The sequence below is a fragment of the Rana temporaria genome, chromosome 8, assembly GCF_905171775.1.
Source record: "Rana temporaria chromosome 8, aRanTem1.1, whole genome shotgun sequence".
NCBI classification, from domain to species: domain Eukaryota; kingdom Metazoa; phylum Chordata; class Amphibia; order Anura; family Ranidae; genus Rana; species Rana temporaria.
In genome coordinates, this window is record NC_053496.1 from 91,371,623 (window position 1) to 91,398,502 (window position 26,880).

Genomic DNA, 26,880 nt, shown 5'->3' on the forward strand with positions numbered 1-26,880 from the left:
CCTCTTTTCCTGTCTCCCGCTGACGTCATCCCCAGCCGTGTCGCCGTGTGTTGAGCTGGCTGCTACAGGAGAGGAGACATGTGGATCGAGTGTCCCCGACTCCTGGTCTCCAGAGAGTCCTCCTCCTCGGCTCACTGTCACACAGGCTGCTGCGGGAGACCTGAGCCAGCGCCCCGCACTTGTCCTTCTCACAACAGGCTGCTTCGGGCAGTGGGAGACCCGAGTGAGCCGGAAGAATACTGGATGGCCGCGCTTGTCCTCACAGGCTTCAGCAGGAAACCAGTGCACACTCTGTCATCAGGTACTTAAATCGGCCACAAATTTGCTAAATTATGACTGTAATAAACTTGATGGTGGATCAAAACATTAAAGTGACCATGCCATTTCATTAATTATGGTTTATGGATGTCTTCTTATCTTAGTGATTGATTCACATCACAACTTCATTGATACAATTTTATTTTTTATTTTTCCTCTGTATGATTTATGGTTTTGCTCCTCACTGACACCACCACACATGCAGCCTTGCATTGCATGTGTCGGGTCAGTGATGAGCAAAACCATAAATCATACAAAAAAAAGTATCAATGAAGTTGTGATGTGAATCAATCACTGAGACAATAAGACATGCATAAACAATAATTAATGAAATGGCATACATTGTCGTTTGGGGGGACATTGTCCGCAGTCTCTGACCCTCTCGTGGGTCATGTCCGCAGTCTCTGACCCTCTCGTGGGTCATGTCCGCAGTCTCTGACCCTCTCGTGGGTCATGTCCGCAGTCTCTGACCCTCTCGTGGGTCATGTCCGCAGTCTCTGACCCTCTCGTGGGTCATGTCCGCAGTCTCTGACCCTCTCGTGGGTCATGTCCGCAGTCTCTGACCCTCTCGTGGGTCATGTCTGCAGTCTCTGACCATCTCCTGTAAGTCATTTGGGGGCAGTCTGGAGCTAAATGCAGGGAGTTATTTTTTAAGAACAGATAAATTGAGTTCTTCTGACTGCTTGAATTTTTTTGGATGAAAACAGTGCACAGTAATCGTGATGCATCGCGGAATCGGATCGTGGACAGGATAATCGGAATCGATTTTGTGAGGTCAGTGAAGATGCACACCCCTAATTTAAACATATCATTGAGTAGATCTACGCATTTTGTGGATTGATCCACACTTCAGGAGCATGCATGTGAGTTGAATGTGTAATGTAATATGATAGAAACATTGGCGCCAATGTTGGGCGGCTTGTCCGCCCAATTGATGGCGCCTCCCTCCCACAGTGCAGGCTAGCATGACGTTGGTGGGCGTGTGGCGGCTGTGCCCCTATAGGCCTTATTTATGGATGACTGATTGGCCTTGGTGGTTTCATCTGTTCTCTTAGGTTCACTTTTTTTTCCACCAATCCATTATTTCTCTTCACCAGTTTGGACTTCACTGACGCTTTTTTTATTTTACCTGTCCTTCCCTTTACCGAGTACAGGACCTATTGCACATTTTGTATTATACCATTTTCTCAGAAGTCCTCTTTTTTGATTTTGGCACTCCTGGCCACTTATGACGATTTCTAATTCCTGGAAATCTGTCTTCCCCTGGATGTCATCCTTATTGGCCTTCAGGACGTCCACCACCTCCGCTCCCAGTAGAGATGCCCTTAGGGGGCCTCCAAACTTTAGTGCCACATCCACCTTCATCGTACAGCTACGTTTGTAAGTATTTCAGAGAGTGGGGGTTTACTTTCTATGGTTAAATTTTTTTCTATCGTATGACATTACACATCAACTTGCGTGCTTAATGGCTTAATCCATGAAATGCATAGATCCTCAATGCCGTTTTTCTATTTACCATGTGTTTCATTAGATATTTTTCAATATGTGTATTATGTGAAATTGGCGGTCTGTAACCATATGGTATTTTAACTTGTGTGTGTGTGTGTGTATTTATATGAACTGTAGTGGATATTTATTAGTTATTTATGATTGCCATTATGTACTATATTAACCTGTACAATAAATGTTATCTTTTTACACTTACGTGCTTCATTCAAAGTCCCATTTCCTTTCCTCTCCCTTTTAGATGGAGGCACCGGACCTTACCAGGTCACCATCTCATTTAAAGTCCCAAACTGTTCTTCTTTCTATTTTTCTGTGATTTAGATGTGTATCTGTTTTGGGGATTGAACTTCTCTGCAGTTAAATGTTTGGGTACTTGTTTTTTTTGCTTGTGTATTTATTTAAAAAACAAACCTATACACGTATCTCCTGAAATTGCAACTTCTACAGTATCTTGCATCCTTTAGCCGCTTCACTTCCTGTGACAAAACTTTTATACATAAATCTAGTGTTTTTTGTGTATTTTTTTATTTAGTTTTTACTAAAAATATAGGTTTGATTAACAGTCGCACAAATCTTGTGTGACAAAGTGCAAAACCAGCAGTTTTCTTTCTACAGGCCCTATGGTCCCAGGATTTTTTTTTTTTTTTTTGAAGGGTTGTGTATTTTTATGACAGTGCATTTTAGTATACACAAATTAGGGAAAATAAAGGCTGTGACCGTAAAAGGGTTGAGGAGGTCCAATGCAATATTCACTACCATCTTCTGTAAGAATCCCTAAATTGGTACAGGTCACCAATAAGTAGCACTTGTACTACATCTAATATTACGAAGACTAAATTGATAAATACCAGAGAAATTCTTGCACTGATTTTGTGAATCCCTTCCAGGTCATCCTTAAAAATCTGAATCTTGCTTAAATTTAGTTATGCCCCCGCCTACCTGCAAATATGTCCGTGTGTTTTTTTTGTTTTGTTTTTTTAAATAGTTGTATCATTTTATTCAACTTTTTTACTTTAATAGTGTACTTTGATGACCTAAATATGATGCATCTATAAATGTGATATTGTGAATTTATAATTGTTTTTAAAATCTTTTAAGCTGCTGTTCATATGTAGGTCGTCGTGGAGGAGGTCCTCAGGCCATATCCATAGGAAAAAACTGTGATAAATTCGGCATAGTGGTCCATGAATTGGGTCATGTTGTTGGTTTTTGGCATGAACATACCCGGCCTGACCGAGATGAGCATGTGACAATTGTGAGAGAAAACATACAGCAAGGTATGAACATGAGGATCTGCTTTCTGTCATGCTTGTAATTCTTCTGCATACTCTTGATTTGTTTTATTCTTTAAAGCCGAAGTTTACTTTAAAATAAAAAGAAAGTGTAGACTCACCCCCCCTTTTTTTTTGGAGGTGGGCAGATGTAAACTAACACAAGTTCATTTACATCTGCTTACCCACTTCTGCCTGAAAAAACTCGCTGATTGGAAAGCCCCTGTAAGAGTGCTTTCATACTGGAGCTGGGGTGGGTTGGCAGTAAAGCGCTGCCAGTTTTAGCGGTGCTTTCAACCCCCCCGCTAGTGGCTGAAGAAAGGATTAAAGCGCCCGTGTGGACAGGGCGTTTTGGGAGCGGTGTATACCGCCCCAAAGATGCTGCTTGCAGGTCTTTTTTCCCATCCCACAAAGCACTCAGGTTTTCACACAGGGGTGGCATGAGAGGCACCATTCTTGGAGCTAAAACGACTGAAAAGCGCCTCATTGTAAAAGGGGTCTAACAGGGGCCCAAGACTTTAAGCATCTTTTGGGTACCATCTTAAAAACTTTAATGATGGTACCCATTTTTTTTAAACTTCAACAACACTCAAAGTCCCATTTCTAGAATGGTGGGCATGTAACATTAAGCATATAGGGACGTGGTACTGTTACTAACCAGTCCAATAAGATGGCGTAAAGTGGTTGTAAACCCTTACCTAATACCCAGTGAAGTGACCTGGCCTCAGGTGATGCACAAAGATGAAACAAATTCTTCTGCATAAGTTTATCTGTTAGCAGTGATTTGTCCTATACATTCTTTTAACACTCAGATATACAAAAGCTTTGAGAGACAGCAAAGGGACACCCCACCTCACTTGGGGACAGAGCTGAGGCTGTCCATCACAGGCTGTGTGCTGGAGGTCTCTCCCATCACCATTTTTGTCAGGTTTTGTTCGCTTTGATGGTGTCAGAGGATGAAGACTAGAGGCATTATGCCTAGGCTGCTGCATTTTGGTTTCAAACGGAATTGGTTGTGTTGTAGTTGGCATGGGCTTTCCATAGTTATCAATGACAAATATTCTGCAAGCGTGGAAAGGTTTTTGGTATTACTAATCCACAAGATTCTTACCTATTCCATATTTAAAGCAGTATTAAACCCACAAATGTATTATATTGCAGCTTACCAGTCTTTAGATGTGGTGGCTGCATCAGTTTTCTTTTCTTTGTCTTTTTTCCCTCCTGTTTACACCTGGTTATCTGGCCAGTAACACACCACCTGTATTAGGAAGACTCTGGAGGAATGAGCATAGAAAACGGATGCATTGCTGTGTGGGGTACGGGAGAGGGTGGTATTAAATGTACTAGCAGATTTAGATACATTGGCACATTGAGGCCAAACTCCAGCTAATACTTTATAAACAGTTACAGCAAACCCCCCCCCCCCCCCCCCCCGGGAAAAGTTTTGCATAAATAAATGAAAGCTGATAGTTTTAATCACCCCTGTCAGTTAAAGTAGAACAATAGGCATGATTTTTTTTTTTGGATAGAGCAAGGAGGGGTTTATAACGCCTGTCAGGTGGTGTTTGTTTTTTTTCTCCATCTGTGTCCCGTTGCAAAGATTTCCCTTCACTTCCTGTACCATAGCCAAACAAAGTGAGATGAAATCCCTGCAAATTAAGGGAACTTCTTGGGACCCCCAAGTCCCCAAAACTAGTGTTTCCCCTCTTACTTTTCTGGGGACAACCCAACATTTTAGATTTTCTTTCAGTAACCATGAACAGGACAAACTGCATATGGGTATGGGGGTGAATCTCTTTAAAGCGGAGCTCCACCCAAAAGAAGTTATGCTGTAAGCCCCCCCCCCCCCCCTTCCTATGCCACATTTGGCATGTCCTTTTTGGGGATGGGGGTGGGGAGGGCGGGTACCTAGTTTTGACAGGAAGTTCTTTTTTTTTTTTCTCTTTGCAATCATTTGGGACACCCAGAAGATTGCTACGCCATTCAAAAGGCGCAACACAACCGGCTGTAAGGCCACAAGTTGCCCCAGCTTGGTGCCCACAGTTGTAATGCCAGCACCGGCAGAAGTAAAGGAGAGAATCAATTTTTAGGGAGGCCACATCGCTGGATCCTGGGACAGGTGTGTGTGTGTGTGTGTTTGTTTGTTTGTTTGTTTGTTTGTTTGTTTGTTTGTTTGTTTGTTTGTTTGTTTTTTATTAAGTCGGCAGCTACACATTTTTCTAACTTCTGACTTTTAATAAACACAAAAATTACTGGAGCTCTGCTTTAATGGGGGCACAGACCACAATAAAAACGGACAAGTATTCTAATCCCTCTCCACTCTATCTAAAACAAAATAAAATCTGTGTTTAGTTATACTTTAAGTTCTTTGGTTCCTTCATTTAAACGGATATATTCTGCTGTAGAGCTTGTTCTTTTGAAAAACAGACTTGCTGGCTGGATCACCAGATGAAAATGGAACAAAAGCCAAAAAAAAAGGAAACCGCTCTCCATTAAAGTGCCTTGTATGAATCATTACGATGTCCAACACAGACTGTTTCACCTGATCTGTAAGCTCTAACATGTTTCACTCCATCTGGAGCTTACTCATAGTCTACAAATAAGTTCAAGAATGGAATGAAAGGCATTGGAGCTTCCAGGGTCACATGGAACAATCGGTGCCTTGGATATTCTAATTCATACAAGAGTGGCTTTATTTTCGTTTGCTTAAATATTGAATTTATGATGTGATTGTTGGAAGACTGTACCCAGGGCCAGAAAGGTGAGGCAAATGTGTGTCTGTAGCAAAACGATATACTTTGCAGAGCATCAAGCTTCTCATCAATTTGGAACTGTAAGCTTTGAATGGCATTTAGTCTTTAAAATCTTGCTCAAAATTGGTCCTACAAATAAAAAGAAAAGTAAATGCTTTATTGCATTGCCTGATTTAAGTTCATTGCATCGTTACCTCTTAATTTTTAAAGGCATTCCCTGTAGAAAATGAAATATGAATTTAGTCCTTTTTGAGCTCTTTAGGTCTGAAGTTTTATTTTCAGTGTGAGAATATGTTCAAAGCTTGTTGTCCTTGCAGGTCAGGAATACAACTTCCTTAAAATGGAGCCAGGAGAAGTGAACTCTTTGGGAGAGACATACGATTTTGATAGTATCATGCATTATGCCAGGAACACATTCTCAAGGTTGGAATCTAAGGTTATGTCTCTTAAGTTCTTCATAGTATTTCTTGTTTTGTAATTGTTACCATTAAATGTTTTATTAGTCGGGAAAGAGAATAACGGTACACACAGATATTGGCTCATTACTTGAGCAAGAATGAAGAAATGGGTAAATAGCACAACAGTAACAAAGATAATTATCACATAAGGGGTGATGCATATGTATAAACATAAGATGCATAACTAGTATTAAGTGGCAGAGGCTAAAGTCTAGTAGTCTAGAACGTATAAAGTGTGCCTAAATTACATTAGGATTCTCTAACTAAAAGTGTATGACACATGATAACCAAAGAGCGTTTGCATGGGAGCTCACTGTAGTGCAATGGTGAATACGGGAATGTTGGCTGCTCAAGAAGGAAAGCCTTAAAAGAAGGTAGTAGGGGGAAGGCCAAGAAAGGGAAATGGAGGGAGGGAGTCCCAGGTACCTCTAGAGCGGAACCTAGTGGGGAATACCACTAAGCTGTGAGACAACAACGCCACCAATCGTGGAAGTAAGATTCATCAAAGTTGGGTGAATGGAAATGTGCCACCCACGGGGACCAGAGGGCTTCCTATTTGGCTATGCTATCAGAGATGACTTCTTCAACTTTGGCATGGAGCATGGCTTGCGTGACCTTATTTTTTTAACTGCAAGCACACAAAGGGTAGTTAAAATGATTTAGCAATGATTTGTTTGGCTGCTGTTGTGATTTTTAGAAAAAGTTTAAGTTGGCATTGTGTTAAGTCTGGCGTCTTCAGATTTAATAATGCATAGATGGTTCTGGTGATGAGGACACACTAAATAGGGTGGAGAGCATGTTAAATAGACTGCACCAGATATGCAGGAAGGATCCTTGAGCTACACCGCCTCTAAAGCAATTAGAGGGGTAATGGGGGCATATTTAGAGATCCTGGTGGGGAGCAAGTTACCAGGGGGTTAAGACTTTGTATTTTGTTTCAAGTTACCAGTAACGTTTCATGTGCTTTTGCATGGCACTGTGTTTGAATTATTTTTTTCCTCCCAGTGTGAAATTGTAATATTCATGACAGAAATTATGGCATGAAAATTGTGAATAAAATTAAATCTATTTCTTCCATTTAAATCTTGGTGGTGTCAGCGGGGAGTATTTATATTTTTAAAAGACACAACATCTTAAAGAACACAACATATGGGGCTATGGGAAATGATTATCGACACTGACACACGTACATCTACACAGGTTGAACAGGATGGACTATTGTCGTTATCAACTATTTAACTTCTGGGACAACCCAAAATGTGGATAGTCTTTCACTTTGTCATAACCATAAACTGGACAAATGGAGAGGGTGACTCACGCATTTCAATTGATACAGCTGCTTGAGGGAGGATAATCCCTCACATTCAAAAGATTTTCTCCCACTTCCTGTTGTGCCGAGAGAACAGAGTGAAGAGAGAAATCTCCCCAATGGGGCTTAGGCGATATATGTAAAAAAAAAAAAAATTACTGGGGTTTTACCTTACCTACTCTATCCAAAACCAAGTTTTCAGTTGGATATATTTTAATAAGTGGATTATAATAAACATCATCGCACAAGATTGAAGAATTGATTTTTCCTTAGTATCTGTAATGGGTTCTGGTATTCTCCCCCATGAGCTTGGGGAATAGATTAATATTATTAGCCCAACTGCAATTTGTAGCAATCCTATAGCAACAAATCAGTTATGCATTTTTTTGGTATTCTTGGGGGTATATACAGTGCATCCGGAAAGTATTCAATGCTTCACTTTTTTCCACATTTTGTTATGTAACAGCCCTATTCCAAAATTGATTACATTTATGGTTTTCCTCAAAAATCTACAAACAATATCCCATAATTACCATGTGAAAAAAGTTTGAAATCTTTGCATGTTTATTAAAAATAAAAATGAAACAAATCACATGCACTGAAGTATTCACAGCCTTTTGCCATGACACTCAAATTTGAGCTCGGGTGCATCCTGTTTCCACTCATCCTTGAGATTTTTCTACAACTTGATTGGAGTCCACCTGTGGTAAATTCAGTTGATTGGACATGGTTTGGAAAGGCACACACCTGTCTGTATAAGGTCCCACAGTAAACAGTGCATGTCGGAGCACAAACCAAGCCATTAAGTTGAAGTAACTGTAGACCTCCAAGATGGGATTGTATCGAGGCACAGATCTGGGGGAGGGTACAGAAAAGTTTCTGCAGCATTGAAAGTCCCAATGAGCACAGTGGCCTCCATCCGTAAATGGAAAAAGTTTGTAGCCACCAGGACTTTTCCTAACGTGGGTGGCCCAGCCAAATTAAGCAATCTGGGGAGAAGCGCCCTTTAGCCAGGGAGGTGAACACGGTGGTCACGCTGACAGAGCTCCAGCATTTCTCTGTGGAGAAAGAACCATCCCTGCAGTGCTCCACCAATCGTGCCTGTAGAGTGGCCAGGCGGAAGCCACTCCTCAGTATTAAGGTACATGACAGCCCACCTGGAGTTTTGCCAAAAGGCAACTGAAGGACTCTGACCATGAAAAACAAAATTCTCTGGTCTGATGAAACAAAGATTGAACTCGTTGGCCTGAATGGCAAGCGTCATGTCTGGAGGAAACCAGGCACCGCTCATCACCTGGCCAATACCATCCCAACAGTGATGGGTGCCGAAGGTGCTTCAGCAAAGTATTGTGCAAAGGCTGTGAATACTTATGTACATGTGGTGATATTATTATTGTTAATAAGAATAGTAGTGTGTATGTATGTATATGTGTATATATATATATATATATGTGTGTGTGTGTGTGTGTATATATATATATATATATATATATATATATATATGCAAATATTTTAAACAAACCTTTTTTACATTGTTATATCAGGTATTTGCAGAATTTTGAGGAAAATAATACATTTAATTAATTTTGGAATAAGGTAACAAAATGTGGATAAAGTGCTGTGAATACTCTCCGGATGCACAGTATACAATGCTGTTGGTGATATTTTAGTGCCATGCTTCTCGGGACATTTTTTCCCAGGAGTTATGCTTTCGGCCAACTTATCTTACACTGTGGGAATGGGCGAAATACACACCTATTTTTGTTTTCTTGGGTAAATATTTTATAGAGGAAATGCTTTCTGGCCTAATTGTAATATAGCTCAGGCTTACCTCATACTGGGGTTGATTGTTAAGTGATTACATATATAGAAGCGGAAACTGTAAACTGATCTCAATGGGCAGCTGTAGGCAGGCTGAACATAATTCAGAAACTGACTGCAAAAGCACAATTTGCTTGGTTAAGTGCCATATTTTTTCTATCTATCAAATTCAACAAAACGGCTTAATTTGACATAAGGGACCTATCCAGTAAAAGGGTTTACTAGGAATGCTGCACAAAGCTGCATGATAAATTTACCAATTCAGTTGTTCCTATGACCCTTGAATGTAGTCAATTCATAATTGTAGCTGGTATTGAGCTGATCTGTTTAACAAGAGTACACGTAAGTAGATCCATCAGTGCAAAGTTTTTTTGTTTTCTGCATTCTGCTACCTAGTTCATTTTTAAAAATGTTTACTCATCCTAATTGTGTCATATAAAAATGATTTGCGTATATATTTGTAGCTAGAGGTTTGTTTTGGGGTCGTCTTTTTTTTTTTTTTTTTTTTTTTACACAATGGTATACATGGCTTGCTGGCTAATACAAGCTTGTTGGTTATTTTATTCTGGAATTCTAGCCAATGACTGAAGGTTGCTTTCATTTTTATGCTGTTGGAATGGCCATAGCTTTTATTACTCCCTGTGATGTTCTCACCAAGCTTGTAACATTTTTGTAGGGGTAGCTTTTTAGAGGAATTGGCATAACAGTCTACATTTCCTACCGATCCCCAGAACTATATCTCCCAGAAGCTCTTTCCTTACACACTTGCTTTGCAAGGGAAATCGAATATTGCAAGTCAATTTCCCCAGAGCTTAGTAAAATTGGTGCACAGAATACCCAATCACATGCAAGAGAAAAGAACACAATTTTGCTTGCACATGTTTGGATGATAGAAGTCAGCCGAGCGTCACCTCATTCATTAACCTCTGGGGGTAATGCCCTTTCAAAGTGCAGCGTCCCCAAAGTGAATAGCCTACTTATATTTAGTAAATTGACCCCATTGCATTAGTAGACTCTGGGAGTAAAGGCAACAGCGTTGTTTAGTAGGAAATTCATTTAATATTTGCATTTATAAACTGTGAAGTACTATCCATCATGCATTACTTATTTACATTGCCTAAATAAACATTACAGAGAAACTTCGTCTCTTCAAATTAATTTTCTCTTCAAAATTAATTTGCAGGACTTGGCCGCTAAACAAGCTGTCGAGCAAAATATTTTTGTGGAAAACTCCACCTCAAGCAGACTTTTGGTTAGGAAGCATCAGCTAGGATTGTGAAGGAGCCTATGAAAATTCAAACCTACCCTGATATGACCATAAATTGCTGGGTCAGGTGAAGGCTGTCTGTAGACACCTTTTTGCATTTCCATATTGCTGCCAAGGATAAATTGGTACCGTAACTGGAAGTTGCTGAAATTAAGAATTCTAATTCTACCAGAGAAGAATGTAGACTATAATTGCTGTAGGAAAAAACATTATTTTGGAAATGTAACCGCTTTGTTTCTTGCAACTATGGATTTGTTTTAGAAACTGTGGGTGAAGAATTCAAATGTTCATACAGTAAAGCGTCATGTACACTGGACGTTTTGCCATCTTTCATAGAGGCCTTTCCTCCTGGCAGCAGCATTTGACGTTTGTATGTGTGTAACGGGTTTGGACGCATCAAGTGCTTGGGAGTTAAATTATTTGACAAGAATAACAATCTTTTTTGGCCATTAAAATTAACACTCACAGAGCTAAACACTCCGGACCCTCATGCATTTTAATGCGCGTTTACAGGCATCAATCTTTTTTTTTTTTTTTTTTTTTTTTGCCAAAATGCTGCTTTTGAATGCGTTGGCAGTGTTTTTTTTGTTTTGTTTTTTTGCCTCCAAACGTCTCTGCTTCTAAGCTCCTCTAAACACCTATGTATGCATTGACAATTAGATGTCTGGCTTCCCCCCTGCCTCGAACTGCAATGTTTTAAATATCCAGTGTGCATGAGGACTAAGAAATTAAAGAGTGACAAAGATGGTAAATAACTCCAAATAACTATTGCAACAGTCCAGCACAAAAAGAGAATCATGCAAGAGGCGGCATATGTGCTGGAGCAGCTTAGCCAACGGATCTGCAGACAAATAAGCACATTGATGTTTTTATAAACTGAAAAAACTTGAATAAATCAAATCTTTGTTCAGATGAAGTCATCTAGCAAGCGTTGCAGCTTTGAGGACCCCCATCTTCTGGTAGACTTCAAAGACTCACAGCGTAATGCTTCATATCCAGTTTTGTCTACGACTTTAGGACTTAGCAGTTTATCACCCAGCAAATAAAGTGCTTCTAGGAATTAAAGATATTGATCTTCCCATCAGCTGAAAAGAGCCATTGGAGATACAAGAATCATCTCTAGGAATGACAAGTGTGTCATTGTGATCCATGAAAAGAAGTATTGTCAGGGAACAGACTTTATTTGGAAGAATAAAATGGCAAGAGAATGCATGCTAGAGACAAAAATACATTTCCTTCAATAGGTATTGTAAGCTGCTCTGCTGTAGTTGCTCTGCTTAAATTATAAAAGTTCTTACTTTTCCCTTAGTCTTATTGTTTAGCATAAGATGCCAAATTATGTAACTTGAGGTGTCCTGATTAAACTTTGTGGTAAATCCAATAAATTATCTTGCTGTAAAGCCCCAAAAAGCAATGTTTCATGTCCATCTTATGAACCTCACACCTGCATGTTGACCAGTTTTGTTAAAGGAAAATAATTGTATCTGGACCACAGTTCATGGCAGACTCTTGTGGTCCCCTTCAATTGTTCTGATTTGTTGCTTAGTTCACTTGGAATTGCTGTGGATACCTCGCAACAGCATTGGTTAACTATAAAGTAGTTACCAGACTAAGAAATGGACAGGCAGAAACTCACTATCCCAGAATCGGAGATGACAATATTATAAGAGTAATGGCTTTACAATAGTTCGGACGTTCGTTTTCAGTGGTTTATAGATTTCATGAGCAAATATACAAAACAAGATGTATATTTTCATTTAAACGGGTTTGGTATCTTGGTTACATCTACGTCCCTTTCACCTTTTTTTTTTCTTATTTATTTTTTATTTTATTTTTTTATTTCTTAAGGCTCAAATGTAAAGGATCTATGCTTCAGCAACAATTAATTTTGCGGCTTTATTTGAAGATTGCTTTTGTATCAAATTATTTGTTTTTCAAATCAAGTCGTTGACAAGTATCTAGAAATAAGATCAATGAAGTGTGTGGTGTGTGTGTTTTTTTTTTTTTTTTTTTTGCATTAGCGGTGCCTGGTCTTCAAATTTTCAATGCTCTTTCATGGCTTAGTTGGCCAAACGCCAGGATTATGGCGGCTCATTTGCCAGGAGCCCTAATGTTGAATAATTCGTTCATCAAACACAAATATTCACTTTTTAGTGTTCACTATAAAGTATATCACATGACCTCTGTGTTTTAGCTCATCCATCCTTTCATAGTGGTGAGTAGAATCAAGCTAGTTTGCTAGCTTTTAATCAAGCTTTGATGTCCCAAGGTGACCAGCGATCTCACAAGCTTATATTCCCCATTACTGGAAGCTCGGCCAATGGTAACAAATCTGCTTTTCTGTGAGAAGGCATATTCAGCAAATACTGACCTATTTTAAGTGGTTGTAAACCTAGATATACCACTTTTACCTACAGGTAAGCCTATATCTCCTAAACCTGTGCGGTTTAGGAGATTTTTATATGCTTGCACACTGAAAGGGAACGATCCTGCCATTTCTAAAGGGCCTGTGCTGTGATTGGCGGCTTCCGTAACTCTGGCCAGTTAGAGGAAGGAAGAGGGGGTGAAGACAGTATCTTTGCAATTTAGGACTATCGTATTAATCTATTCCATAAATCTTACTGGTAAATACATTTTAGCTGTCAACAGTGCTATAAAGCTTTTCTACTTTGGTTTACAAGAAAAAATTCTAAAGACCATTTCTCTGTTGCATTATTTCCATTGATTGGCTAACATTTCTGTTTTACTCAACCGTCCAAGTACATCTGTTTTCATGGTAGCGGAAGGTTTGTTCTTCTTCTTTTTTTTTTTTTTTTTTTTTTTTGATAAAAATTATGCGTTTCCAAGCCTTGAAAAACCAAGATTGGAATATTAAAAATCCAATTTGATCTTGAGATTTTGGTGGGGTATGAGAAATTCACACAGAAGGCAAATAAAGCAAATGTCCACGACCATGCAAAATATATTGTAGGAGCATAGCAGTAAACTAACCAGCATTTTTTTTTAACATGCATTTTTTTTTCTCTCTTCTAAACAGGAGTGTATATTTTGATACAATACTTCCCCGGAGAATTAATAACCATATTCGACCAACTATTGGGCAGCGCATTCGCCTCAGCCAAGGAGATATTGCTCAGGCAAAGAAGCTGTATAAGTGTCCAGGTACTTTTTATTTTATTTTTTATTTTATTTTTTATTTTTAATCAAGGCACAGATTTCTATAAAAATTAAAACTGGTTTGGATCTAGGATGGTAAAGTTTTAATGGACAGAAGTTTATCCTTGTATATGTGAAGTAGAGAAAAGCATAAGTTTAAGTTAACCACTTCCGGTCTGGCTCACAATATACGTCAGCACTTTGAAGAGCAATATCAATTTATGGCAGCAGCTAGCTGCCATATACCCCGGTATGCTCTTCAGTGAGTGGCCCGGGTTTCAGATAAGTGGTCTCTGTATCGGATTCACGGCAAGGTCACTTATCGGTGGTGTGAGAGGGGCCCCCCCTCCCGCTGTGCTCCCCTCTGCTGCTTACCGGAGTCGGCAGCAGCGATCGGATCATTCTCCCTGTGTGGCATGGAGCTGAGTGAGGGGATGATGGCTCCATACCATTGCAGGACGGAAGCAACGCCAAAACGTCACTTCCGCCCATAGCTCTTAAAACGGAGGTCCGCCTAAAAAAAATAAAAATAAAAGCCAGCTGCTACAAATACTGCAGATGCTGACTTTTAATATATGGACACTTGCCTGTCCAGTACGCCTGCGATTTCGGTAGCCATGCCCCCTAACAGTTAGAATCACTCCCTAGGACACACTTAACCCCTTCAGCGCCCCTACAGGTTAACCCCTTCACTGCCACTGTCATTTTTACAGTAATCGGTGCATTTTTATAGAAAGAATGGTCTCAAAAGTGTCCGATGTGACCGCCATAATTTCGCAGTCACGATAAAAATCTCTGATCGCCACCATTACTAGTAAAAAAAAATGTATAAAAAAAAATGCCATAAAACTATCCCTTATTTTGTAGACTCTATAACTTTTGCGCAAACCAATCAATAAATGCTTATTGCAATTTTTACCAAAAATATGTAGAAGAATACATATCCGCTTAAACCTGAGGAAAAAAATATTTTATATATTTTTTTGGGGGAAATTTTATTATAGCAAAAAAGTTAAAAATATTGCATTTTTGTTCAAAATTGTCGCCCGTTTTTGTTTATAGCGCAAAAAATAAAAACCGCAGAAGTCATCAAATACCACCAAGAGGAAGCTCTTTTTGTGGGGGGGGGGGGGGGAAAGGACATTTTTTTTTGGGAGCCATGTCGCATGACCGCACAATTGTCAGTTAAAGCAACGCAGTGCCGAATCGCAAAATGTGGTCTGGTCTTTGGCCAGTCAAATGGTCTGGGGCTTAAGTGGTTAATAGGTTTTTAAGATCACTTCAGCAAGACTGGGTAGAAGAAAGATACCAGCATTTCCCCTTGCCAAGTCAGAGCCAAAGATCTGTAATCTGTAAATCTCATTGGTTCTCTTATGTACACTATTATCAGTGAATGTGGTTTTCTTTTAGTAAAGTCCATTCATTCCAGAATTGAATGTTGAAAGCAAACAAAATCTTGAACTACTTTTAATGACATTTAAATGTTCTAGGAAGGCTGCAGCTGCCTTCTAAATAAAACAGACTTGTACAGCTTTTGTTTTGGTCCACCTGGAATGTAATTGTCACATTTAAATTGTAGGTTCATCTTTAGATAAGAAAAAGATGCTTTGTTGTACTTTGTAACATGATAAATGTTTCTAATGTTGGATGTAAAGTTTGTTTCTCATTTTCATTTTCCAGCTTGTGGAGAAACTTTGCTAGAATCAAGTGGTAATTTTTCTGCTCCTGGTTATCCAAGTGGTTATCCATCCTATACACATTGCATCTGGAGAATCTCAGTTACACCTGGAGAAAAGGTATTCAGTGCCTCTTTGGGAAGACTTGTAGGTCTGTATGATGGACAAGAACCTAGATGCTTTTTCTTTTTTGTAGTGGCTAGTGTGATCGCTGGTTGAGTTTACTAAATTATATTTAATATTTTACAAGTGTGTGTTTTTGTTTTGTTTTTAACAAAGGTGCTTTTATTGTTGTTGTTGTTGTCATGTGGGGTAATCACAGTATACATATTGGCATAAAACAGAACAGGATGCTTTGACAATTTGCATATAGATAGGTGGATTTTACAAGTATTGGGTTCCAGATTTAAAGGGTAACCTCATCTTTCTCACAAATTAAACATTATAAAAAGGGACTCAGAAGAAAATGGCACAGCTTCAAGCGTTGAAGATTGTGAAAGGGGCAGTGACTTCAACTTTGTAAACTGTTTACAGCTATTGTCCCCTCTACACTAAATGGAATTTTCGGATATCCAATATTGCGGCAAATGGTAAAAGTACAAATATTTGCAGTAAAACTTTGATTCTGCTGCCTCAACAGTTAATGCTAGATCCCCAGAGGAACCTTGATGTCATGATCCTGCCAATTCAGTTAGAGGAATTGCACATTTGGAATTGAGTGCACCAATAAAAGCAAATGTGTGATGATTCTGGCAGTTTGAGTGCCCTACTTGGTAGGTCCATACATTAAAACATCTAAGGCAGATCTATACTAGGTGGTAGCATAGAAACCCAATAGGGTAAATAGAGGGCTCCACATCCTGATATCTAGGACAAATACTATGCATTACCATTATGGACTTTATAGGTACCCACAGGAACACAATCTATTTAAAACGTACAACTTTTTTTTTTTTTATTAAACGAACACACCGTTAAACAAAAACGACAATCTAAACTTCACATTTATGGAAGAAAGAAAACTACCACTTTAGATTAGATTATCGCCAGAAGTCCTTGTGGTAAGTATCCAAAATGGTAACTAGCAAGGGGGTTCTACCGTCCTTATGCTTGTACTCTCCATGTTTCACCATCTCCCTTCAGGAGAATGTGAAGGTCACAAATAATTCTTAAACCACTATTCTTTAAGGATGACAGTACCCTGTTTTATAATCGCCTATTCTTGAAGAAAGGCGTATGTCGGACTGATCATTAAAAACTTGCATACAGTATCTCACAAAAGTGAGTACACCCTTCACATTTTTTTTTTTTATCTTTTCTTGTGACAACACTGAAGAAATTACACTTTGCAACAACTTGTACAACTTGTAGAAAAGTGTAAATTTGCTGTCCCCTCAAAATAAATAAAAACACAGCCATTAATGTCGTAAACTGCTCTACAATGTCCAAAATGGTGAAAATGTCCAAAATGGTGGCCACACAGAATATTGGGCACAATATTTTCCAGCACTGCCTTGGGCATGGAGATCACCAGAGCTTCACAGGTTGCCACTAGAGTCCTCTTCCACCCCTCCATGACATCACAGAGCTGGTGGTTGTTGGAGACCTTGCGCTCCACCACCTTCCATTTGAGGATGTCCCACAGATGTCCAATAGGGTTTAGGTCTGGAGACCTGCTTGACCAGTCAGTCACCTTTACCCTCAGCTTTTTTAGCAAAGGCAGTGATCATCTTGAAGGTGTGTTTGGGGTTATGTTGGAATACTGCCCTGTGGCCCAGTCTCCGAAGGGGGGGAATCCTGCATTGCTTTAGTATGCCACAGTACATGTTGGCATTCATGATTCCCTCAATGGTCTGTAGCTCCCCAGTACCGGAAGCACTCATGCAGCCCCAGACCATGACACTCCCACCCCCATGCTTGACTGTTGGCAAGACACACTTGTCTTTTTACTCCTCACCTTGTTGCTGCCACACTTTTTTGACACCATCTGAACCAAATAAGTTCATCTTGGTTCCATCAGACCACTAGACATGGTTCCATGTCCCTGGTCTGCTTTTCTTCAGCAAACTTTTTGTGAGCTTTCTTGTGCACCAGCTTTAGAGGAGGCTTCCTTCTGGGTTTACAGCCATGCAGACCAATTTGATGTAGTGTGTGGCATATGGTCTGAGCACTGACAGGCTGACCCCCACCCATTCAACCTTTGCAGCAATGCTGGCAGCACTTATGTCCATTTCCCGAAGACAGCCTCTGGATATGTTGCTGAGAACATGCACTTAACTTCTTTGGTTGATCACGGCAAGGCTTGTTCTGAGTGGAACCTGTCCTGTTAAACTGCTATATAGTTTTGGCCACCGTGCTGCAGCTCAGTTTCGGGGTCTTTGCAATCTTCTTATAGCCTAGGGCCATCTTTATGTAAAGCAATAACTCTTCCCTTTTTTTTTTTTTTTTTTTTTAAGATCCTCAGTTCTTTGCCATCAGATGCCATGTTGAACTTCCAGTGACCAGTATGATAGCGATGACACCAAATTTTACACACCTGCTCCCCATTCACACCTGAGACCTTGTAACACTAACAAGTCACATGAGACCTGAGAGGGAAAATGGCTAATTGGGCCCAATTTGGAAATTTTCACTTAGGGGTGTACTCTTGTTTCCAGCGGTTTAGACATAATGGCTGTGAGTTTTTTTTGAGGGGACGGCAAATTTACTCTGTTATACAAGCTGTACACTCACTACTTTTAAATTGTTGCAAAGTGTCATCTCTTCAGTGTTGTCACATGAAAAGATATAATAAAATATTTACAAAAATGTGAGAGGTGTACTCAGTTTTGTGAGATACTGTATGTGGCCCATATAAGGCGAAAGTCTAATGCAACCTAACTTTACAGTATGGCTGGAAGTATAAAATACTCAACCAAAGTCACCAAGTCACCAAGACACTATATACTACACTTGTTGCAGATGAGAAATATTACACCTAAACTAAAATGCCAGTTCTATCACCACAAAGCCGAGGGGCCATCTGCTTGGATATGTAAAACCTGTATAGCCATAACTTCTCCAAGTCCAAGCTCCTACTTGTTCCAAATTTGTTACCGATATCTCCTCCACCAGGCAGACCAAGGAAGATTATTGCCATGCTGGGCAACACGATATATTTGCATTTTATAACTAACCAGTCTACCCAAATACCACATCGCTTGTATACACTGTATAATACGCTCACCTAGTTAAGAATGACCCCAAATTAATAGACACAAACGCCTCTATAAAGGTTTAAATGACAGAACTTCATTCAGTCCAGGAAGGAGTGGGGCATTTAGGCATTCTAACCATTGGTTTCCCTTTGTAAGATAACTTTGTCCCAGTTACCACCCCTTGGGTCTTTTCTAGGATGGGTCTTAAAAGGGAAATACGAGTGCATCACAGCGCTCTATTGTAGCCTTTTTTCTGAGACAACTTGCTATACCCTTTTACTAGTAGTTTTTGCCTTTTAACAGGGCTGTCTAAGTGACATAATCTTGATGTTTGGTACAATTACAGTGGGGAAAATATGTGAGCTCCTGCAGATTTTGTAAGTTTGCCCACTTGCAAAAAAATGAAGGGTCTTTAATTATCATAGGTATATTTAAAATGATAAAGGCAGAATATCAACCAAAAATCAAGAAATAAAACAAATGCTATAAATTCAAGTTGCAGTTCAATGTGTAAAATAAGTATTTGATCCCCAAGCAAAACATGTCTTGGTCCTTGGTGGAGAAACCCTTTTTGGCAAGCACAGATGTGAGACATTTCTTGTAGTTGGTGACCAGGTTTGCACACCTCGGGAGGGATTTTGGTCTACTCCTTTTTTTTTTTTTTTTTTTTCTCTAAATCTTTTAAGGTTTCTTGGCTGTCTCTTGGCCACCCGACGTTTTCAGCTCCCTCCATAAATCTTCTATAGGATAAGGTCTGGAGACAGGCTTGGCCACTCTATGACCTTAAAGTAGTGCTTCTTGAGCTACTGCTTTGTTGCCTTTTGCAGTATGTTTTGGGTCATTGTCATGCTGGAAGACCTATCCACGAAGCATCTTAAGAGGGAAGAAGGTTCTCATCTAAGATTTTACAATACATGGCCCCTGAATCATTTAGACATTCATTGGCATGACTGTACATGTGCCTTCTTGAAGACTCTCCGTGTTTGGAGGAAGAAAAAAAAGCTGACTATGACTCTACGAACACCATCCCTACAGTCGCACACAAAGGTGGAAACATGCTTTGGGGCCGCTTCTCTGCTAAAGGTACAGACCAACTTTTCCTCATTGAAAGGCCAATGGACAGGGCCATGTATTGTAAAATCTTGGATGAGAACCTTCTTCCCTCAGCCAGAACACTGAAGATGCTTCATAGATGGGTCTTCCAACATGACAAAACTTCGATTTGTCAAGTGACCGCCAAAAAACCTTAAAGGGGTTGTAAAGACAAGAATATTTTCCTCTTAAATTAAAGTCTGACAGTAGCTGATAAAGTAAAAAGTAATGTTTTGCATTATAACTAGTTTGATACCTGTTGAAATCGAGCTGTTTTATTCACCTCCAGTACTCCTAAATCATTATTCTCACTGACTTCCTGGTTTGCGGTGCGCATTCATTCTTGCTACATCACGGCCTAATGGGAACTACAGTTCTCATTAGGCTTAGCCTCCATGCCTGTGAGGGATAAGAGAGCATCTTCACGCAGGGCTGTAGTCATAGGGAGGGGGTGAGCACATTCTGCTTTCCACCATGCAAAACGGCTCAGATGCTGGTGGAAAGCAAGAAGAGTGACAGGAAATGGCATTTTCAAACCTGGATTACTGTATTTTGGAGGTCAAAGGGAAAAATGAGGTAAGTGATATTTAAATGCTCTAGCTTACAGCAATCAATTCACCTAAAAAAAACGAACATTTAGTGTTCCTTTAAGGATTTAGAGAAGATCTGTAAAGAGTGAACCAAAATCCCCCCCTGAGAACCTGGTCACCAAATATAAGAAGTGTAAAGTCTGTGCTCGCCAACAAGGGTTTTTCCAAGTACAAAGTCATGTTTTGTTTGGGGATCAAATACTTATTTTACTTTTACTGAATTGCAACTTAATTTATAGCATTTGTTTTAGGTGTGGTTTTTGGTTGATATTCTGTCTCTATCATTTAAAATACACCAATGATAAAAATTATAGACCCTTCATTTCTTTTTAGGTGGGCAAACTTACAAAATCTGCAGGGGATTAAATTATTCTAATATTTATATACTGGGCATAAGGAATGCTCCTAATTAACGTTGATGGGTGCGAGCTGTGGGCGTGCAATATTGTATTGCCATGCAAAGAGTTCTACGTCCAAAAATTGTATATTCATGTGGCTATAGTTCATGGTAAACCTTAGATTGAAATAACTAGATCCCATGAACAGCCCAAGGATGATGCTGCATCTGAGATGCCATTCTTGCAATTGAGACATTTATAGAATTGTTTTTTATTTTTTATTTTTTTCTATAAGGGTATTGCATAGTATGTGTCCCTGGTAGGAGCATCATTCACTGTTAAAGCAATACTTAAGCCTTACCTCTAGACTTCCACAGACGTACGGGCCCACCCACCCGCATCCCCACATGGTTAGTACAGGGTCTCCAACTGGAGCGGTCAGGTTTTTTTTTTTCTCATCTTTGTGCAACCCACGGGGTTGCGTGAAAAAAACTGTTTGTGTATCTGGATTTAGAAGTCAGAGCTCACCTTTTGTCCCTGGCATTAAGGCTTGGTATCATATGTAGGCGTTCCCTAGGGTGGTGCAAATGTCCTGCCAAAACTACTAGTATGAAAATATAAACTAATGTATAGCACAATGGCATGCCATGCATGGATCAAAATTTGACCAATTCAGCAGGGACTAGCTGAATTTTGATTCATGTATGGGCACCCTGGTTGTACATAAGTCGATCTATTGATCGACTTGTATAAAACCAGCCTGTCATGTTTTTTTCCTGATTGGTGTCGCCAGCTATAGCCAGCAACACTAATTGTATTCTGCTGGCAGGGAAGGCTCCCCGCCAACATAAAACAATAGCGCAGCTGAAGGGATAGCGCAGCTGAAGGGAAAACAATAGCGCAGCTGAAGGGAATCAAGCAATTTCCTCTCCTTCCGCCTGTGGTGGAAGGGGAATAAATGGTAAGATCTATAGTGTGCCTAAAAGTGAGCTGAAAATGAAGGAAACCACCCCAGTCATTTGGTGGTCTTCTGCACACTTTCACTTTGAGGAAAAAAATTGCTGCTTTATCTGACCCATTATTTTATTTTTTAATACATTTTTAATGTCTTGTATGCCATTTTGGTAACTACTCCTACTTTGTTGTTTTAGATAGTTCTGAATTTCACAGAAATGGACCTATTTAAAAGTCGGCTATGCTGGTACGACTACATAGAAATTCGGGATGGTTATTGGAGGAAAGCACCATTACTAGGTAAAGGCACTTAATGAAATGCGAATAGTATCCTGATGGATTCTGTAAATGCACATACTGTAAATGCAGGCAAATAAGCAGGGGACAAATGCACCCACGCCACAGGGTGGGTATAGAGAGGGCATAAATTGAATCAGCCAGAGGAATTAACTGTGCTTTAGTTATTGAGCCTTTTCATCAGCAAAGCAGTTACACCAATCCAGGTAAATTACGTGAGTATTTTCTAGTCATTGTCACTTGGATTAAAAAAAAAAAGTAAATTTTATATTCGTTTTACTTTTTTAGTCTGAAATCTAAGAATGAAAATATAAAAAAAACTTAAATTTCCTAAAGGCATTTTTAGTACCCGCTAAATTGTGTCTAAATCCAAGACCAAAAATGTATTATGCAGCTTACCAGTCCTTAGATGGGGTTCCTGCATAAGGTAAATGAGCCCTTATTTGTTCCTTGTCCATCATGAAATGTCACTTTACCCAAATAGTTTTTTTATTGGGTGACCTATTTTTTTGTGTGTATTACTATACTGTATTTGTGTAATGGTTTTAAATGCGTTATATATTAGTGGTCCTTCATGTGACACTTTCCTTGAAACACTTCCAGTACTCAAGTACATTGAACCAGTCTTTTTTGAAGAATTTCCCTCATCTACAGTAAATACTGATTGGGAGACACATTAAACTGTGGAAACAAAATACTTCCTTTATGTGTAAGCTTGGTGATATTTGAGGACTAGTTTGAAAAGTACAGCTGATGACATCACCTAGGCCCCGTACACACGTCCGAGGAACTCGAGTTCCTCGTCGAGTTCTGTGTTGAAGCCGCCGAGGATCTCGGTGGGCCGACTTTCCTCATTGAACAACGAGGAAATAGAGAACATGTTCTCTATTTGACCCGACGAGTTCCTCGTCGGCTTCCTCGGTGAAAAGTGTACACACGACCGAGTTTCTCGGCAGAATCCAGCTCCGACCGAGTTTCTGGCTGAATTCTGCCGAGAAACTCGGTCGTGTGTACGGGGCCTTAGCGGTTTGTGTTTCCAAATGGCTTTAATAAACTTAAAAAATCTATATGTAGCCTTGTAATAAGGGCCAAATGAGTAAATTTGAATATAATGTTGCAGGTTAAAATGCTTGACAGCAGCTTTATTGAAAAATGGGCCAAAAAATAATTTAATCGTTTTTATTTTATTTTTATGATGAGCACGCTGCCACATTTTTCTGGAATTGCATTAGGCTCTTGGCTGCTCATCACTAGCTTATATCCCTATCAGAGAGCTATTACTATTCATATCTGCTAAGGAAACTGGAGCAGTAGCCCATATAGCAAACAGATTGCTGGCAGTTTCATTTTCAACATAAAACCTTATTAGTTTCTACAGTATCTCACAATAGTGGGTACACCCCTCACATTTTTGTAAATATTTTATTATAGCTTTTCATGTGACAATGCTGAAGCAATGACACTTGGCTACAATGTAAAGCAGTGAGTGTACAGCTTGTAAAACAGTGCAAATTTGCTGTCCTCTCAAAATACAGTAAAACCTTGGTTTGAGAGTAACTTGGTTTGGGAGCGTTTTGCAAGACAAGCAAAATATTTTTTTAACAAATTTTGACTTGCTATATAAGCGATGTCTTTATACAAGTAGCGTTGTGTCACAACTGAGTATAAAAGAGGCGCCTCTAAGTGTAGCAATATGGTTACATTTAATTAGGGTACAACATTTAGCAACTTGCGTGGTTGATTAAGAGTCACATCTAAGTATGCAGGCATCCGGGTTAAAGCTGTCCACATAGACCATAGTCCTCACCTTCCACACTGCGCTCCACGAACGGTTCAATTGCTCTACTGCAGGGTTGTTTTCCCGGTTACGATTGCAGTGGTGAGAGCCAGCGGTGTGGGGGATGGTCTGTGCACAGCTTTACCCTGGATGCCTGCATACTTGTATGTGCCTCTTTTAATTATCAACCATGCAAGTTGCTAAATGTTGTACCTTTTATTAAATGTAACCATATTGCTACACTTTTATACTTTGTAGCTCCTGCTGGAGTTTGCTTCTAATCCCCTTGTGGAGTCTGCCATTTGTGAATAGACATTTTATGATTACACAACCTATCACATTGCTATAATCTCTTTATATGGACTTTAAATTGAGATTTTCCTAGCTTGTGACGGAAAATATTAGTTATATGAAGACAGGAGGCGAGTATCTTATGCATTATCTTCCTTTAATAATGCGCACAGCAGAAATACAACTTTTAGTGAATTTCAATAATAAAAGAACTTTTTATAAACAAACTACAAGTCCCAGCAGTCCTCTGGGTATGCCGGCCAATCACACGGCAGATCAGGTAGTATATAAGGGACTGTCTCTTTAAACACCTCCTCTTTCTTGGAGCGAAACTGGTAAGGACTTGAAACCGAAAACTTCAACTGCAACTAGTCTTCCGTCCGTCAGGAATCGGATCTGGCGAGTCGAGCAGGTATACGTCCCAACGGGGAACAACAACGGAGAACACTCCGGAAACTTCTCAGCCCGTGGCTCTTGTGTTTTGTTCATCAATAACCTGGAACAACATGAGATAAACCGTGATAGGGTTGGGTCGGGTGGGAAGATACTCGCCTCCTGTCTTCATATAACTAATATTTTCCGTCACAAGCTAGGAAAATCTCAATTTATATATCAGACAGGAGGCTCATATCTTATGCAAGTTCAAAGTCATACATGGATATACATACAGTGTTAAACCTGACTAATCAAAACAATAACATAATCACAGAACTGTCATAGATACGTGGTCCTCCGGTCTAAAGTAAAATTGGCGAAAGGTGGTCTCGGAAGACCAGTCTGCCGCCATCAGAAGATCCGAAAGTGAGCCACCCGAGGTGATTACCTTGGTAGCCATGGCACCCCTTGAAGAATGGGCACCGAACAGACTGACATCAATCCCGGCCATGTCCATGGTGAATCTCACCCACCGTGCCAGCGTGGCCGAGGACACCGGAAGATGTGGGCGTACGTAGGAAATGAGAAGTTGTGACAACGACGGAGATCGTAGCGCCGCTGTTTGTAACTCATAAGCCTGCAAGCAGCGAACCACACATAGGCGTGGGTGTGATGGGAAAGACGGATAGAAGACCGATCGTATTCTTGTTTTTGTACGACGTACAACCGAGAACTGAACGCCCCGGGGTGAAAATTGGCGCCTGGAAATGTCTAAGGCTTTGACATCAGATACTCGTTTGATGGAGATTAAACATAAAAGAACAGTAAGTTTAAAGGACAGTAGTTTTAGCGGGAGAGCGTCATTGTCCTCCCATGTAGAAAACATGTTCAATACCAATGCCACGTCCCAAGTGTTCTGATATCTGGGATGTGGAGGACGTTGGAATCTAACGCCTCGTAAGAGGCGGCACACCAAGGGATGTCTACCAACCGGAAGGGAATCTACCGGGCAATGGTAAGCCGAAATGGCTGATCGATACACGTTGATGGAGCTATATGATCTCCCGGATTCAAATGAATCCGCCAGATAATTAACTACCATTGGTACAGGTGCGTGAACGGGATCAATTTGCCGTTGATCACACCAACGTACCCAGGTTCCCCAGGCTGATCGGTACGCCGATCTAGTCCCGGGGGCCCAGGCCAGGGCGAGGAGGTCCCTAGCCGTTCGTGAAAGGTCGCCACTCGAGTCTGACACCCCGAGACCAACCAAGCGAGGAGATGGAGGTCGTGACCCACTACCAGGGGATGGGGTTCCCCTGTTGGATTGGATAAGAGATGTGGAACCCGGGGAAGCAGTCTGGGGAGATCGACAGTCATTCCCAGGAGCAGGGGAAACCACGGTTGTGCTGGCCACCAAGGAGTGATCAACACGACTGAGGCCCCCAGGTTTGCCACATGTAGGAGAACCCTGAGGATCATTGAGAAGGGTGGAAACGCATAATGCGTCCCTTGTGGCCAGATCTGGCGAAGGGCGTCTATCGCCTGGGCCTCGGGATCCGGTCTCCAGCTGAAAAAGTGCGGGAGCTGCCGGTTGAGGCGTGAGGCGAAGAGGTCCATGGAAAAGGGACCCCACAGTCGAAGCAGTGAGAGGAATACCAAACGGTCCAGTCGCCAGTCGCTGGAGTCGGTGAGGTACCGAGAATTCCAATCCGCAACCAAATTCGAGGTGCCTGGGATGTATTCTGCCAAGGGAACGATGTTGCGTTCCAGGCAGAAGTGCCAAAACTCCTTCGCTAGAATTGCCAGGGTTCTGGATCTGGAGCCGCCTAGGCGGTTGACATATTGGACTGCGGTCACGTTGTCCATGCGTAGTAAAACACAGCAATTGGATACGTTCGGCAGAAGACTCCTGAGGGCGAAAAAGGCCGCCGTGAGTTCCAACGCATTGATGTGAAGCATAGACTCCTCTGCGGACCAGGTCCCTCCTGTGGCGGAAGGTCCGCAGCGAGCACCCCAGCCGTGTCGGCTCGCATCTGATTCTATAATGTAATCCGGATTGGAGCTGAAAATGGTTTTCCCATTCCAATCGATGGCGTGTTTTAACCACCAGCGTAACTCTACCACAGCTTCCGCATCCAGAGGTACCTCGTCTGAGTAGCGTAGGCCTTGGCGTAGGTGAAGCGCTTTGAGCCTCTGCAGGGCTCGATAATGAAGGGGTGCCGGAAAGATGGCCTGTACAGAGGCCGATAAGAGTCCTACTAGTCGTGCTAAGCCGCGTAGGGACACTCGCCGTTTGTACAATACGGAACGAATCTCCTTGCGGATAATGGCCAGTTTGGTCTTGGGCAAGCGAAGGACAGCGCGATTGGTGTCCACTAAGAATCCCAAAAATTCCATCTCTTGGGATGGAATCAGGATGGACTTTTCGTGG

General features: G+C 40.7%; 1 protein-coding gene across 2 annotated transcripts in view; it reads left to right on the forward strand.

The window, feature by feature from the left end:
• Positions 1–26,880, forward strand: part of TLL2 (tolloid like 2) — a 143,705-nt gene that overhangs the window by 91,680 nt on the left and 25,145 nt on the right. For both annotated transcript variants that reach the window (XM_040362262.1, XM_040362264.1), the window contains 5 exons: positions 2,923–3,101; positions 6,166–6,271; positions 13,741–13,865; positions 15,540–15,655; positions 21,904–22,006. In XM_040362262.1, coding sequence (XP_040218196.1) covers positions 2,923–3,101; positions 6,166–6,271; positions 13,741–13,865; positions 15,540–15,655; positions 21,904–22,006 — 629 coding nt within the window. The remainder of the gene's footprint in view (positions 1–2,922; positions 3,102–6,165; positions 6,272–13,740; positions 13,866–15,539; positions 15,656–21,903; positions 22,007–26,880) is intronic.